The sequence below is a fragment of the Culex pipiens genome, chromosome 2 (assembly GCF_016801865.2).
Source record: "Culex pipiens pallens isolate TS chromosome 2, TS_CPP_V2, whole genome shotgun sequence".
Lineage (NCBI taxonomy): Eukaryota > Metazoa > Arthropoda > Insecta > Diptera > Culicidae > Culex > Culex pipiens.
Window position 1 is genome coordinate 174342878 of NC_068938.1, and position 15869 is coordinate 174358746.

Consider the following 15869-nt stretch of genomic DNA (forward strand, 5'->3'; position numbering starts at 1 on the left):
CAACGAGTCGTGGGTTCGTCGCTTGCGCCAACGCAAGTCGTTTGAGTATCGCTGCGCGGTACTTAATCCGTGGCCGGCATTAAGATATCCCAAGAATGCCGTAAAATGCTAGGGACATTTCAATCGATAGTAAGGCGAACTCGGCAAATTGAGTGGCTATTTCGCGGTCGTAAAGAGAAGGATTTAGGATTAACCTACTAGTAACGCGTGTGGCGATGGTGACCTGCAGCGGGGAACTCGCGTAATTCAGGTGGGGACTTCGGGAGAGACAGGTGACCCAGATCCTACCAACAGGCAACACCAGACATAATTGATTTGTGTACCGACTCACGATCTCCCGAAAATTTTCGCGAGGTACCAACTCTCGCGGTGAGTCACGTTTTTTTGCGAGTCCTCATCCAAAGCACCCGAAAGCAGCGCCGTGTGGAGAGTTTTTGTTATAAGAGTTAAAAAAAGTTCAACAACAAAAACAACAACACTCTAGCTGCATAAATTAAAGTTTGGAGCCGAACCTGCGGTCATGGGAACTCCACACACACGAGAGTCCCCCTGGGTCGTGAGTTGGCCACTTGTTGGCTTTCTCGCACCTCGGCACTTCTTCGTCGCACAAATGAAATTGAAATCGATGCTACAAATAGAGGCGACATCAACCTCAGCGCAAATTAGCATACACCTCGACCTCGAGTCAGTACTCCGCAAAAAAATAAAGAGGCAAATCTCCCCCCAAAAGCACAGTTATGTGTAGAGATGTAAAGATAGTGTCAACTTGCCCCACAAGATAACGTGTGATGTGTGGCTATTAAGAAGGAGGATGGGGGGGTTCGTCGTTGCTCATTAGGCGCGTAGATCGTTAGCGCGGCCGTTTCGCCGAAATTAGCCGATTTCGGGCGAAATTAATTTGTTAAGGTGACGACGACGGCGACGCCATTATGCGTCTCGTGGGAAAAAGTGAGCTTTTGGTTGGGGACAAACTTCTTTGGGTCAAAGAAGTGGCTGTCGTACTACCCCGGGAAACGAAACTATTGGCACTACGCCCCCCGGGGCATGGTCTTCCTCTAACGTGGGATTTCTGCTCCAGCGCCTCTGACGAGACAGGAGAAACCGGGACCGACGTTTTACTTCACCATCCGATAGAAGCTCAGTGGATAAGGCGGGAATCGAACCCGCGTCTCATAGCATCATCGGGATCGGCAGCCGAAGCCGCTACCCCTGCGCCACGAGACCCACCCCGGGAAGCCAAATCTAATTAGAGGATTAGATTGGTTGGGCGCTGGGACGGAACTGGGCCGGAAATGGTGGCTGGAGGTTAGTTTCTGATCTAGCTATAGATATTTTCAAAGATGTCTGATTTCAGTCATCATTCGTTCAAAATTTGTAGACATCAGGTATTGTCTATTTCAAGATTCCTACACATCAACTGCTGTTGAATCTGAGCTCGTTAGTAATTCATGAACATTAGGTTACACAACTCGACATTTTTGAAGTTGATGTCAGTAAACGCTTCAGTTTCGTCAAGGTATGGCAGATTTAAGCTCCTTGAACACGTTCCAATCGACAGAATTGAATGTTAGTGAATTATCTGCGAGAGAATAAATTTGTAAAATTCGGTTACAAATGATATGATTCCGTGCTAAGAAGCCAGGCGCCTCCATGGTTTCATTCTGAAGAAGGTATTTGACTATGACAAACAAACAAACAAAATCGCACTTTTTGTATTTGACAGTTTGGCAAACTCGCAAACATGCAAAAAAAAAAAAACGTTTCTGCAAACTGTCAAACAGTGCGAGTTTGTTTGTCGAAGTCTAATAACTTCTTGAGAAAGAGAAATGAAATGGAGGCGCTTAGTTCTCAAATTATTTCGCAGCATTTACACGAAATTTACAACGCTATTCTTTCAGAGGAAATTCGATTGGAGCGTGTTCAAGGGGCCTAGATATATCAAACTTTGACGAAACTGGAGGGTGGCCACTCAGGTCTGGAAATCACGAAATTTGGCTAAATACACAAAAAAAAAACGAAAAAGTTGAAATTTTATTCAAAAGATTATGAATCTTAAGCATAATTGTTTGTTTTTTATTTTTTGAATTATTTTGTAACATTTTGTACAATTATCAAATAAATTCCATTGAATTTAAAAATGATTACTCAATTCATCTTTAGCATTTTACTTAAAATTTTAGGTTGTTTTCACTATTCAAGTCTTTTTGAGAATGGAAAAGCTTTTTTAAAAATTAATAATCTTGATAAATTTTGGATGACAAGCATTCGATATAGATTTTCATAATATTTTATTTTATGGATCAAGATTTTTTTTATTTTAGATTCTTGTTAATCGAACAAAAGGTAGAACTAAACAACAAAAAAGCTCCAATAAAGCCAATATAGAAATAAATGTCACCATTTTTTCACGGCTCAAAAATTGAAATTTCGCAACATGCTTATTACCAAATATTTGAATTCCATGGCAATTTCAGGTACTCGAAATCTGCTTGAAATAAATTCAAAAATATCTATTTTTAGTATAATTGTGTAGAGTAAAGGTACTTTGAAAATTAACAATAGTTCAATAACAAAATACCCTCTGTCAAAAAAAAAAAAAAATCATTGCAATTTTCATATGAGTCAAATTTTGTACAGTTTTACATCTGAAATACTTTGAAATTTTAGTATTAAAATAATTCGCTAAAGTCTCTCCAAACGAAAATTATTCTCAATTCATCAAAAAAAGTATTATAATATTTGATTATTTCGAATAAGTTTGAGCAAAGCTCCATTCATAACAGTTTTTGCAGCATTTAGTATTGATAATAACACAAAAATAAAACATTTAAAAATACTTAAAAATGTAACTTTTATCAACATGAATAAACATTGTATAAAAAACTTAATTTCTACCTAAAATATTCAAATTATTTCGATATTTTACTCACTTTATACAATTAAACTTATAAATCGTTATTTTACTAAATTTAACAAAGATTTAAAAATAAAATAGCTCAAACTGTTTTTGATATCTTATGATTAATATCTTCAAAAATGAGATCTAAATTAATGATACAACCATGTTTCAATTCAAAAATCCAATTTTTAAACACTGAGAAGCAACTTTTCAAGTGATTTTTTGAATTTCGCTGCATTTCACGGTGTTGATCAGATTTCACGGCTAAGGGCAAATTTCACAAATTACGCGGCTTCCGTGAAATCGCGAAAAATCACCAGCCCTTACTATAAATAAAGCAAACATGAATAAAATCTATTTCCACTTTTAATGAATTTTTTTTCTTATTATTGAAAATTTGAAACCAATATTTAGCTGCAAAAAAAAATTTACTGCACAATTTTTTCCCTAAATGAGTTGTAAAACATGGATTATTATTAAACTGGATTTGTCGTGTAAAAGAAGTTATTTTTTTTAATCCCTTTTTTATTTCCAGTCAAAAAAAAAAAATAATTAAGGAGCTATTACACTACGGCAAACAAACAAATAAACTCAAAACAAAACAACTTTTGACAGTTTGCCAGTTTGCTTGCTTTGTTTCTTTCGCCATTTCGCATTGTTTGCGAGTTTTCGAGTTTGGCAAACTGTCAAACACGAAATAGTGCGAGTTTGCTTGTTTGTTTGCGGTAGTCTAATAGTTGCTTCACAAAAAACTTTATGTTAGGCAATTTAAAAAAAAAACAAACATTGATATTATTATTATATATTATTTTGATTCGTTAAACTTGCAGTTAGTTATTTGATTAAGAATGATTGCTTTCTCTAGGAATTAAAATACGGAGTGCTTTTTCATGTTTTTTTTTTAAACTTTTTTTCGATTTCCAGTTTCGATTTTTTGTTTCGATCATTGATCATTGTTATTGTCTTTATATAAACAGTGTTTGATTTAAAATCATTCTTTAGGTAGGAAATGCCTATTATATGAGTTTCTGTAAATGTCGAGAACTGAAAAATGGGGTTTTAGTGGTCACACTGTGAAGCGTTTCCTGCATCAACCTCAAAAATGTCAAGTTTGATTATGTGTGTCTTGAGTCTGAATTCGTTCGAATTCGTAGGTATCAGTTTGAAAGGTTCAGGTTTGTTCAAAACTCTTAGACAATAGTCAGTTTTGGCGTTGGTAATCTCCAAGGAATCTTTCGATTTCGTTGAGATCATGTCAAATTAAATGACGACAAATTTTAAACTTACAAAAACCCAATTTGTCGCTCGTTAGATCACCAAACCTTCAGCTCGTCGTAACCTCTCGAAAATCAAAACCCTTTCACCGTCAAACACAAACTGTGACATTTAACAAATTGCATACCGGGGCCCCGCGTTCAACGTTATTTATACACCGATTTAGATAATTTCCTCCCGATTAAAAGTGACCGCGTTCGCCCCTTCCCGGGGCCAGATCATCCTGGAACCTCGCCGGACTGCTGCGGCGCAGCGGGGCCAAGATCATCAATAGACACACAACTTTTTTGATTGATTATGTGTAAAAAGCGGTACATTTTGCTCGCTGAGACTATGCCCTGTGCGCGTTGTTTTGGGCAAAAATTAGGTACACAGGTTAGGGGATCATCGTGGTTTCGGAGAAAAAGATCACAATAACCGAGATAATAACGCCAAAGGGACCATTTTTCATTTCGGGGGGTTCCGAGCGCGAACCTGCCTAGCGAAATCTGCAGCTGTAATCTCTCCGTCGGGACTACTCCAAACTCTTCCCAGATATAAACGAGGCTAACGAAACGGCGCGCGTAATCAGATTTTTATGGCCCATCGCCGATGCCTTTTCTTGTTTAATTTCCGCGAGCGCAAACACAGAGAAGACCCGCGTGGCGGTCAACCGATCAACGTTCAATCAGCTACCTCTTTCTTGAAGAGTCGCGGGCTTTGTCCGCGCGGCACGCGCGTTAATTGTTGCCAAAATAGCAATTCGCGCCCAACTTGGCGACGGCTTCGTAAAGAAGAAACGCTTCTTTTGATCAAATGTGGGCTACCCAAGCGCTGAATAGACGCGGTTTTAATTACAGCTAGACGGCGGGGAAGGAAGGGTGTCCTAACCTCAAAATCCAAGCCTTTCCGGGGACCCGCGCGGCATGCGCCGCCAAGAAATTATAGCAATTAAAGCTATACCTTCGAATCGGTTACGTCCAACCTATTAATTTGCTGTCCGAGCGAGAAGTCATGTGAACGCTTCAGCATCTCCGTATTGATGCCCCAGTTCGATTGTCTTAGCCTCTCTGATTTGATTAGGAAGCTCCCGCTTCGAGTCCACGCAGGTCGACGTCGTGTGAGACGAGAGTTGGAACTGTTTAAGGTGCCCTGTAATTATGAGGAACCACCCCTCGCGTCCTAACCCCATGGACTCTGTGTATTAACTATTATTTTTCGAGAGCATTTCAACGCGAGGCTGGGACTTGGCGAAGTACTGCGCGGGTCTACGAGGAACCTTCGCGTGATTACGTTCGGTTTTCGGGCTTGTGGATGTGGATGATTGAGGTTTTGGTAATAATTATGCTTTCTTATTTTGATAAGATAATGATCGAAGTGACGGGTTTCGTTGCGAGAGTGAGGGACAGAAGTGAACCAAATTAATTCAAGTGGTTGAATTTGAGATTTTGGGACCCTTGGACTGGCTAACAATCCATTTATGTAATTAAACTTATTTGTTTGTAAATGTATCGTCAAAAAAATCTAAAACCCTCTAAAAACCCTCGGCTGCGAGCAAAATGATCTCGATTAGAAACGGGAGTTACCTCTGCAAACAGAGGGCAATTTGGAAAAAATTAACACAAATAAATGGCTCGAAGCATTTCTGGCACTTGGAGAGCTGATGGTCAAGTACATCTACAAAGAATAAAATTGTGCATCTATCCATACTATTTGCTCAAAAATTTATAGATTTTGCTCTTGATTTGGTCTCTATTCACAGCTTGGTCGAAGCGCCCTCCTTTGGTATCACCCTTCAATTGCACCCCACCTCCCCCTGCACCCCCTCCAAAATCAGGTCCCCGTATACAAAAGTTACATCTTCGTTTTGGAAAACTTTCTTCTTAAGGTTCGTGTTGAATGTTTAAAAAAATTCGAAATACAAATTATCAATTAGTGAATTTTTACTCAACGATTATTATTTAGCAATATTTCAATAATCGTCAGCTTAGCTTCCCCTTAAAAGGAACCGATTTCACGCAAAACGTTTCACCTCACTGATTTGATGTGACAAATCCGGCATCTAAATCACATCATCATCGCATTCCAACCCCCCCCTCCTCAAAAAACCTCGCCAAATTGCACCCAATGAACAATTGCCCGATCGCCGAGATGTCACCACCTCCCGCAAAAAAACGAAACCTCAAATCCGCACAGTAATTGGTGTAATCTTCAATTTTATCCCTCCCGAAAGTGTCCCCGCCAAGTGCCATTTGGCGGCACCTAATCTACAATTTACAATCAACGCGGGACCCTCCCCCCCCCCTCCGACTCGCGGCCAGATATCTGAATTAATCCGATCAACCGCCGCAGTCGAGCTTCTTTGCCTTGGGGGGATCGCGTGCGCAACAGGTTGGACCCCCTAAAAATTCGCAAACTTTATTGTTGTCGGGATTAAAGCTTAAGCCGGCTTTGATTACCACCCTGAGCGAGAGAGGGTGCAATGTTGGCGCTTTTTAGGGGGTCAGGGATGTGAAATGTTTCAAGTGTCACAATTTTGATGATTTTTAATAATTGTTAGCCCTTGGGGAGCTGACGATCGAGTACATCTACAAATATATGGCAGCTGTCAATAACATATGTTCAAAAATCCAATGGATTTTGCTCTCAATTTAGTTTGTGACCGAAGTGCCCTCCCCAGATGTGATTCCCTTCAATTGACCCCCCTCCCCCCCACAAAAATCAAGTCCCTCGTACGCAAGCGACGAACCCGATTTTCTTTTCATTATCGGCGTCGATTCTCACTCACTCGGGGGGGATTTCCTTGCGAGGTGACCGTTGATGATGCTGCGCCCAGGCTCCCGTAGTCGTTGCCGATGACCCAGATTTGGGGTCCATTTTTTGTATGCCTGTGTGGACACTCCAGAAGGAGGTGAGAATGTGCGAGCGCTTTCTTTGATATCAACTCGGCGGCGGTAATGACGGGATTTCTTAAAGAAGACGGCGCGCAAAAAAAAAATCTACAACAATTTGTCGATAAAAAGGAAGAGCCGAATCTCGGGGCGGTGGCCACCGCCGATGTGTGGCAGGAATTCGGGACAAGGCGCGCATTTTTGTTTCGTTTTTGCGGCTGCGCGCCATCAATTTGTTCAACAGCTCTGTGTACAAATAAAGCAGATACACAATAAAAGTAATTACATGTTAATAGTTATTTATTGAAATTTGAAGAGCGTGATGGGAAACGTTTTCCTCCAAGTTGAAACAGCTCTGAGAGGTGACCCACGAAAGGCCGGTCAACCAGTTAAGTGGATTAATCGTTCTGCGTATTTTTTACCACAAATTTCGAGAATAAGAGCAATAAAGCTCATGCCACTCATTCTGCAGTACGACTGGTGCAGTTTTGTGAATCGAAAAGGGTTAGTTGTCCAAAAGTGGTCTTAAATCATTTTCTTGAATAAAATTCTTGACATTTTTTCAATTTTGTTGACTTGTGAGCGCTCACGAGCGAGGGTAAAAGAGCGAGCATTTTTCACTGCTCTCATACTGGACGTTTCTCATCATCGCTCTCTTGCGAGTGCGAGAAATCACGCGCTCTAACGAGTGGAAACGATGAGCTGTGGTATTGATGAGCGCTCGCGAGGAAGGAGAATTTTTTCTCAATCAGGGATGCAAATGATCATTTAAAGCTTGCCGGCTGCTCATCGTTGAAGTTCACCTCAGTTACAGTTTTCAGCAATATTTTATTCGGAGCTTTTGACGAAGTTGTGGAACAAATAATTGATTTCTGAGCGTTCCAGAGAGTGTTTGCTCTCTGGAGCTGTCAGTAATTAATTATTATAGAGAGCAAACCCAGACAATCTCGTAGGGTTCCACAATTGAGTTTGTTTGCTTCCAATAACATATCGCTGAAAAATGAAACAGAAGTTAACTACAGCGATGCGCAGCCAGATGAACCGAAATGATCTTTTGCATCCCTGCTCACAAGCCTAGAAAAAAGCAAGCTCTTTCACTGCTCTAAGACGAGATGCTCTCTTGCAATTGCGAAAAATCATGCTCGTTAATAGCAGAGCCTTTTGCGATAAAAGCTCGCAAGCTCGTGAAACGAAAAGAGCTCGCGAGCAAGAATAAGGTTTCCCAACACTGGTAATTTTTCTCTAGTTCTTATTTTATTCTTTCAATGTAGCAATTTGAATTTCAGAATTTCTCAAATGTTTCATGCAATGCAATGCAAGAATAATTGCCATGAGTTGATCCCCTAGCGAGCGCTCGCGAGCTGCTCAGCAAAACCTTTAGAGCTTCAAAATGAGTGCTTCCACCCTAAAGGTAGCACCCGAAAATCGCAACGTAACTGTCCATTTGTGTGCGAAATTTCGATTTTTCTTTGACAACCTGCCGCAGCGCAACAGGTTGGTGCATTTTTCGGGGGGTTTCTGGCGCATTCGATTTACGAGGCTCCAAGACGGGACGAAAAGGGGGGTAATTAAAAAGCAATGCGGAAAGAATTGATTTCATTTCATTGGTTGTTTCGTTTGCTGGCGTGTCTTGTTATTCGAGTGTGTGAGTGTGATTCGGTGGAAAAATATTACTGTCAATATCGATTTTCGCGACAATTAATGAACGTGAAAAGGGCCGTGAGAGCTGAGGTGGTTATTAAATTCCTACATTGGTTGGGCATTAAGGGGCCTGTCAAAACAGTTGATGAGTTGTTTTTAAATTACTGTAATAATGCGAGGCATGTTCAGACTTTTGATTTTGGGATTTTTGCTGGTGATTTACAAACGAGGTAACGAATTTGAGGCGATTTAGTTAAAAGAGTTGGTAATTTTCGTAATTTTTTAGATTAATTTTTCATGATTCGTCCTGATAATGATCTTCAAGTGCCATAAGCAACAAACTCTATGGGAGGTATACCTTACTAATATCTCACCATTTCGTCACATCCCAAATCACAATGCTTCTAGTCCACACACCCATCCCAAATTCTCCCGTAATCCCACCGATTTTGATCGAAGGCTTTTCTCCCTCCTGTCAGCTACTTTGCTCCACTGATCTACGCATCGCTTGATGAGGTGCCGAGTAGCAGAAAATCCCAGCGAAAGTCCAACCTTCTTGTGTCCGCGCGCGCAGAATAATTAATTCAGTAATCTTGAGTGATTGACGTACCTCGGATTACTCGGCAATATTTGGGGCTCTCGATCGATCGATCGCTCGCGGAGTAAATTAAAAATCGTCCAAATAGTCGCGAGCGCGGGACTGATTAGAAAATTTGAAATATTTCAACCCGATATCGGGCTCGATCTTCGCGAGAGAAAAGACGTTCAGCGTCTTACGAGCTTATCGAAATTAAGCAATAAGGGGAAAATCATAGGGGTTAGTGCATGGGGTTCGAACTTACATCGTCATCGTCGTGTATAGAACTTCGCTCATCATCAATCAAAATCAATTGATTTTTGCTCAGGTCATCGTCACAGTCGTTATTTGAATTACTGCCACTGCCGGCGCGACCTGCTGCTCCAGCGGCCGCCGATGTGGCCGAATTGGCCGGACCGTGGCTGTGGTTATTGTTGCTGTCACTTCTGGAGCTGCCGCTGTGGTGGTTGTTGTTGTTATCGTTACCGGCCATCAGCTGGCCGCTGCCGGAGAGGCCCCCGCAGTCCATGGCCATCGAGTGGTGCCCGAACCCGAGGTAGTGGTGCGGATCGTGATGATGATTCGTTGGTTTCATAATCTCCATGTTGGCTTTGAGTATCTCGTTCAGCGAGTGGTGTCGCAGATCGTTTATCTGGGCCGGCGGTCCCAGGTCACCCATTTCGTGGCCAACCGAGTGGTTCTTCATGTTGTTCCTGAACAATTCACCAAATTTTCACAAATCACCAGGAATTCACTGCCGATCACCTCAACACCTGACAGCTAACGATCATCACCCAAATGATCGTCAAGTCACAGGTCACACACGAATCGCTACGTTCTTAACCTAACCTAATCCACTTGAAACGTCACACACTGCTAAGAATTGTCCCCTTCGCGTTGTCCACGATCACGACACGAGACCCGCGACGATGCGTACGATCGGAGTATCACATGTAAACTACACGCCGCTGGGTCGCTAATAATGGCCTCTAGCTATGTTTATGTTTTTATCGTGACCGCTCACTCTCTCTCTCTCTCTCTGCGTGACTCTCTTTTCGGTGTCCTCGTCCGCTTTGCGTTGCAGGTGCAGCTCTCTCTCACTTGTCGATCCTCACGCTCTCCGAGCAGTACGATCACTTCGTGATCACTCCACGGGGTCTTAATCACCTCTGTTTTGGGGCTTTTCCTGGGGACCTCTCTCTCGCTCTCCCGGTTGGGGGCTTGATCGATGACTCGCGGATATTCTCGGAGTTGCAGTGCAGGTGTGACAAATTAGGGGGGATTGCGTAAAGATCGCGGCACCCGTCAAAGCGTTCTGCCCGGATTAATGATCGCTCATTTTCAGGTTTCGCTCTCTCTCGTGCTGGGAAGTTCTCGCGAGGCCGAATGTGGGTCAGTTCCGATTCGAGGGATTTCGACAGCGGGAGAGAGGGGAAGGCGATGGGATGAGGTTGTGGCGGGGCAGATTTGAGGGCACTTGACACTTCTGGAGTGGTGGCGCGGGATGAGATCAATTCATGTCGAATAATTGAACCATGAAATGTGTGTTAAGACAACATTAGAGATTAGGATGAAATGGGAATGGTACCAAAATTTAAAAATCGCTTCTGCATTGCTTTATTTTGAAGATAAATTGTCATTTCCATCCAATTGACATGTAACGTATAAATTTTCGATTTTTTGAGTTAAACAAAATTGAAAGCAAAAAAAAAATAGAAAAAAATATTTTTGAAAAGCTAAGAATTTTTTCATATTTTCCTTTGGAACTTTGGAAATCGGGCAAAGTGCATTATGTGGGTGCTGAAAAGACATAATGAGTAACGAGATTTTCGAATGCTCCCTACTTCTCCTCACTACTACAACTGCACCACAGCTGTAAACATAAACAAAGTAGAAGGCTATGTTCAAGCTCAAGCGTGACATATTTTTTGCTGCTAAAGTGACATGTTTCGAAACATTTTGGATCTGATGAGTTTTTACTGAAAAACTAAGTGCTTCGCGCTTTTTTTGTTCGTAGACTAAACGATGGGCGGCCAAAAGAGGTCTTTTTTGTTTTCCACGTGACGAAAAATTGCGTCAGAAGTGGGTGAAATTTTGTGAATCAGAAGAGGGACCGAAGTTCCAAGATTATGTGTCTTTGATGTGCAGCGATAATATCGTAGTAAGATTATTCAATATTATTTGGCAGGTGCCGTTCATAATTTTTGAAAATCCGTCGCTAAAATTTCAAATTTATTATTGCAATTTAAGCCATGAATTATGCCAATTTTGATATCAACCCTCTTCTCGAGATTTGTTGACTTTGAATACCTCAAATATAAGTTAATTATTAAATCAAAATATATTATAGATCGATTACAATACTTCCCACTTCATGGTATCATTTTGCGAACAGTAAATTGGTTCCGCTTTGACAGTTCTAAATTGATGCCGCTCATGAAATTTTCAACTAACGATATCTCGGAACTTTTTGGCTCGATTTTCAATGTGAAAAAATTAAACTTTTATGCAATTTTCTGATCTTTTCAATAAAAATAATTTCAAAGTTTCAATGTCATTCGAAGCTCTTGAATAGGTCTGAATATATTTTTTTGCCTATTTCATTTTTTAGAAAAAAAATATAATTTCTTGAAATATTACTCTCGAAAAAAAAATCACAAAAGTTAAATTTATAGGCATCGTCAGTTGAAGATTACATGCTAAACACTTTACTCGATTTCCCAAAATTCAAAAGAAAAATGTAAACAAACCTCAGCTTTTCCAAAATATTGAAAATTGTTCAGTTTAGATTAGATTAGATTATATTGAAAATTGTTCAGTATACTTTTCGATTGCAAATTCTGTTTTGCTTTAAAATTATTGTCAATATTCATTTTTGTTCAAATTTTCAATTTTTTTCAAAAATCAGATTTTACACCACTACGCACAATGGCTCAAAAGATGTATTTTTTTCATAACTTTGCTTAAACAACAAATCTATCATAGAATTTCTTCTCAAGATAAAGAATTTCATACATTTACAAAATTGTATGGAGACTTGCATGGCAAAAGTAATGATGCACATGACATCTAATAAAAAAATGAAAATTCAAAAATCGCATGAGAACTACTCAAATGACATTTGTACACAGAAAAAAACATGATAATATAAAATGTAGTCATAAGCACATCTTTTATGTAAGAAAAAATGTACAATTTTCATCTGAAAATGTGTAATTTTTGCATTGTTTCGTTTTATGCCGCTTTTTCAGTCTAAATTGAGGTAATATTACATCATAAAAGATGTATATTTTACGCCGTTCTAATTACACAATTTTTACTGTGTAACAGCATTAAAAACTTCTGAGATATTCAACCGAATCATGTAATTTTTTTCAATTTTCCACCACTTAACGACTCGGTTCAGCTAACAATAAAAAAAGCGATTTCTGTTGAATTTTATTTAATTCGCTTCGTTTAGTAAAAATTTCTTTTTCGATATTTGTTTTTAGTAGCAATCAAAATTTTTAAAGAATTGTAAAAAATCACAAAAATTGCCTATTTTTAGTTGGTCTTGTTTGAGAAGGGCAAAAAAATGTTAGTTAAATTTATTTTTGATTAAAATTTGTTAATTTTGTTTTAAAATTTGGTATAAGTACCAACATAAAAACTAACTTAATCCACCTATGTGGTTGATGCCTTCCTCACTTTTTACCAAAAATGGGTAATATGAGTGGTTTGGACACATATTTCAGCTATTTTTTTTTAGATCCAGAAAAATAAGTACACAGATATAACTTAAGTGGTCATAACTCGAGACAGGGTTGCCAGATTCTTCAATTACCTAACCAATGATTAGTTGGATGATGGATCCGGACATAGTTGATATACATTTAAGTGAGATCCGGCTTCAAAAAAGTACATAAATATCACTTAAATGGTTATAACTCGAGACAGGGTTGCCAGATCTTCAATGTGTTGGACTCATTGGAAAGTCCTTTCAATTACCTAACCAACGATGGGTCGGATGATGAATCCGGACATCGTCTACATGCATATAATTGAGATCCGGATATTTGTGAAAACACATTCTTATACATAACTTTTGAACTAGTTATCAAAACTTCAAACAATTCAATAGCGATGTATGGGACCCTAAACCAAGTCGAATGCAACTGGTTCGATCAAAATCGGTTCAGCCAGTGCTGAGAAAACTCAGTGAGAATTTTGGTCACATACATACATACACACACACATACACACACACATACACACACACATACACACACACATACACACACACAGACATTTGTTCAGTTTTCGATTCTAAGTCGATATGTATACATGAAGGTGGGTCTAGGAGCTTTTAATAAAAAGTTCATTTTCAGAGCAGGATTATAGCCTTACCTCAGTGAGGAAGGCAAAACAGTTAAATATTTCAATGATCAATTTTTCAACAAACTCTTATCAACAATTCCCAAAAAGACAAACCCGATCTTCGGCTCGAATTGAATCGAGTACACACAATCGACCCGAGTGTATTTCCAAAGACTTTGGCTTCTCCCAAAGAAGCCACAGGCAAGAAACGAACGATTAACAGCAGATCAGCAAGGGGGAAAGGGGGGAAATAAGTTAAAAGTAACAAAAAGCTGCCCACAACAATAAAGCCTGGCACGAGACGACAACGACTGACGACGCGAGTACACTTTCTTCGATTTTAACCTGTTCTCTTCACACGTTGGTGCGGCGACCGAGGTTCGTCGCTTCGGATCTTGATCATTTCGCACTTGAGTCACTTCGTGGAGCACTTGAGCCGATCCTCCTCACTTCCCCTTTCGTTCTCACCCTCGGCCTTTGGCCGAGTGTCGTTCGTTTTATTATTATTGTTATTATTAATTTAAATTTTTGACCCATCTTTTCGTCGACGGCGCGAACGTGAATGATTCTTTCGAGTAAGAAGAAGTTGAAAAAGAAGTGCCGAACGATAGGAAAATAATACGACAACGACGACGGTTTCGGAAATCGGAGGTGGAACGAGCGCAGGTCGTGATTCTCGTGTATTAGTTTTGTTTTGTCGTGTAGGAGCGCGAATACGCAAAGCGAAAAATAAAACGAACCGATGCAAAAATATCACGGCGCTCGATTCGTTGCGGGGTTCAAAAGTTTTGTTTTTTTTTGCGAAGGGCGTCGTTCAGAAGTTACGTCATACATTTCTTTAACGCACTTCATTTTAATTGTTGAAATTAGCTAATGATGATTTTAAATATTTTTTTAAAGTAACGTCGTTTATGGCGGACCCCCTAGCGATAGCCCCAAGCAGCGGGTGTTAAAGGTGGACAATTTATAATAACCGTGGTTGTGGTGCCCGAGCTCTGATGGGATAAACGCCCCTCTCCTGACATTGGCCAGGTGATTCAACAAGGTGTGATGGAGAGGGGAGAGCGGGGGAATTTATGAATGAAAATTATTGCAAATATTGTGACGATTGATACAAAGTAGCAGAATCGATGGTTTGGGCTACGGTTCGGGCATGAATATTATAGTGTGTGTGACTATGTATGGAAAGTGTAAGATCGTGGGTAACTGAGCGTGATCAATGGGAGATTCTTTATCTATTGGCCGCATTAGACTATGTATCTGTTTCCTGCAAGTTTAGCTTTTTGAAAATTATGTTTCAGAATATATGTGTTGAAGAGGAAAAAATCAAACAAAAGTCTTGAAACTGTTGAAGTAATTTCGAGAAATGATTTTTGTAATAATTTTGCTAGTCATCATGTAACTTTTCAGAAAATATTTTTGATACAACATTTCAGCATACGCGACATCGACATATCGTAGATTACGTAGTGGAAATAAATTTCAATAGCGATGTCCAACAACTGAAAACGAATCCAATTCACTTATTAGCTATGCCCTTCCAACCCCAAAACATTTCCATAGGCTCGTTTTTTTTTCAATCAACCAATCGCACGTATTTTGATTTATGTGGCAATCACGAAATAAATCGCCTTTACGCTCCATATTTCCATTTTGTTACAGATAAAGAACTACACGACAACAAAAAAAAAAGTGAGTCCACCTCAACCCACATCGATTCCGCGCGACGGCACGCGGCTCGATCAATAGATTAAATAGTAACTAATGGTCCGGGCCCGCGCTGGACACAACAATGACCTGGCTCCAAATCCCGACCTGACGCAAAAAAAAACCTTCGCTTATTTCGCGCACTCTCACCTCTCACTCTCTCCGAACCTCTCGTGTGCACAGGTCGCGCAACTTCACGCTCGTTAAGTGCGCGCGCGCACCTTTCCCCTATCCATGCGTGGACCTACACACGGCGAATGTCCAAAGAATGGGACCATTTCTTCGGTACGCGTACGCAGGATTTGGAGGACCCACCGGAGTTGACCGCACGAGCCAACTTGCCGCGGCGGTACATTAGCTTCCAATTATAATTTATTATTTCGAATATTTTAATAGTTAATCAAAGCCTAACAATGAAAGGCAGTCTGGGGGTCCCCCCCCGAAAACATTTGTTGTTCGGTAGAGTCGATTCCGCACGCTTTCCTTGCATGTGGGAAGCTTGGCTGACCGATCGACCTAGCGTCGTCTCTAGGGGAAGACAACG

At 40.3% G+C, this 15869-nt stretch overlaps 1 protein-coding gene across 5 annotated transcripts in view; it reads right to left on the reverse strand.

Moving 5' to 3' along the window:
- Nucleotides 1-15869, reverse strand: part of LOC120416997 (transcription factor AP-2-epsilon) — a 279517-nt gene that overhangs the window by 59124 nt on the left and 204524 nt on the right. The window contains exon 1 of one of the 5 annotated variants that reach the window (XM_039578939.2): nucleotides 9528-9998. The exons of the other annotated variants lie outside the window; for them this stretch is intronic. Coding sequence (XP_039434873.1) covers nucleotides 9528-9968 — 441 coding nt within the window. The 5' untranslated portion in view covers nucleotides 9969-9998. Of the gene's footprint in view, nucleotides 1-9527; nucleotides 9999-15869 lie in introns of those variants that run through there. 5 annotated transcript variants of the gene reach the window in all.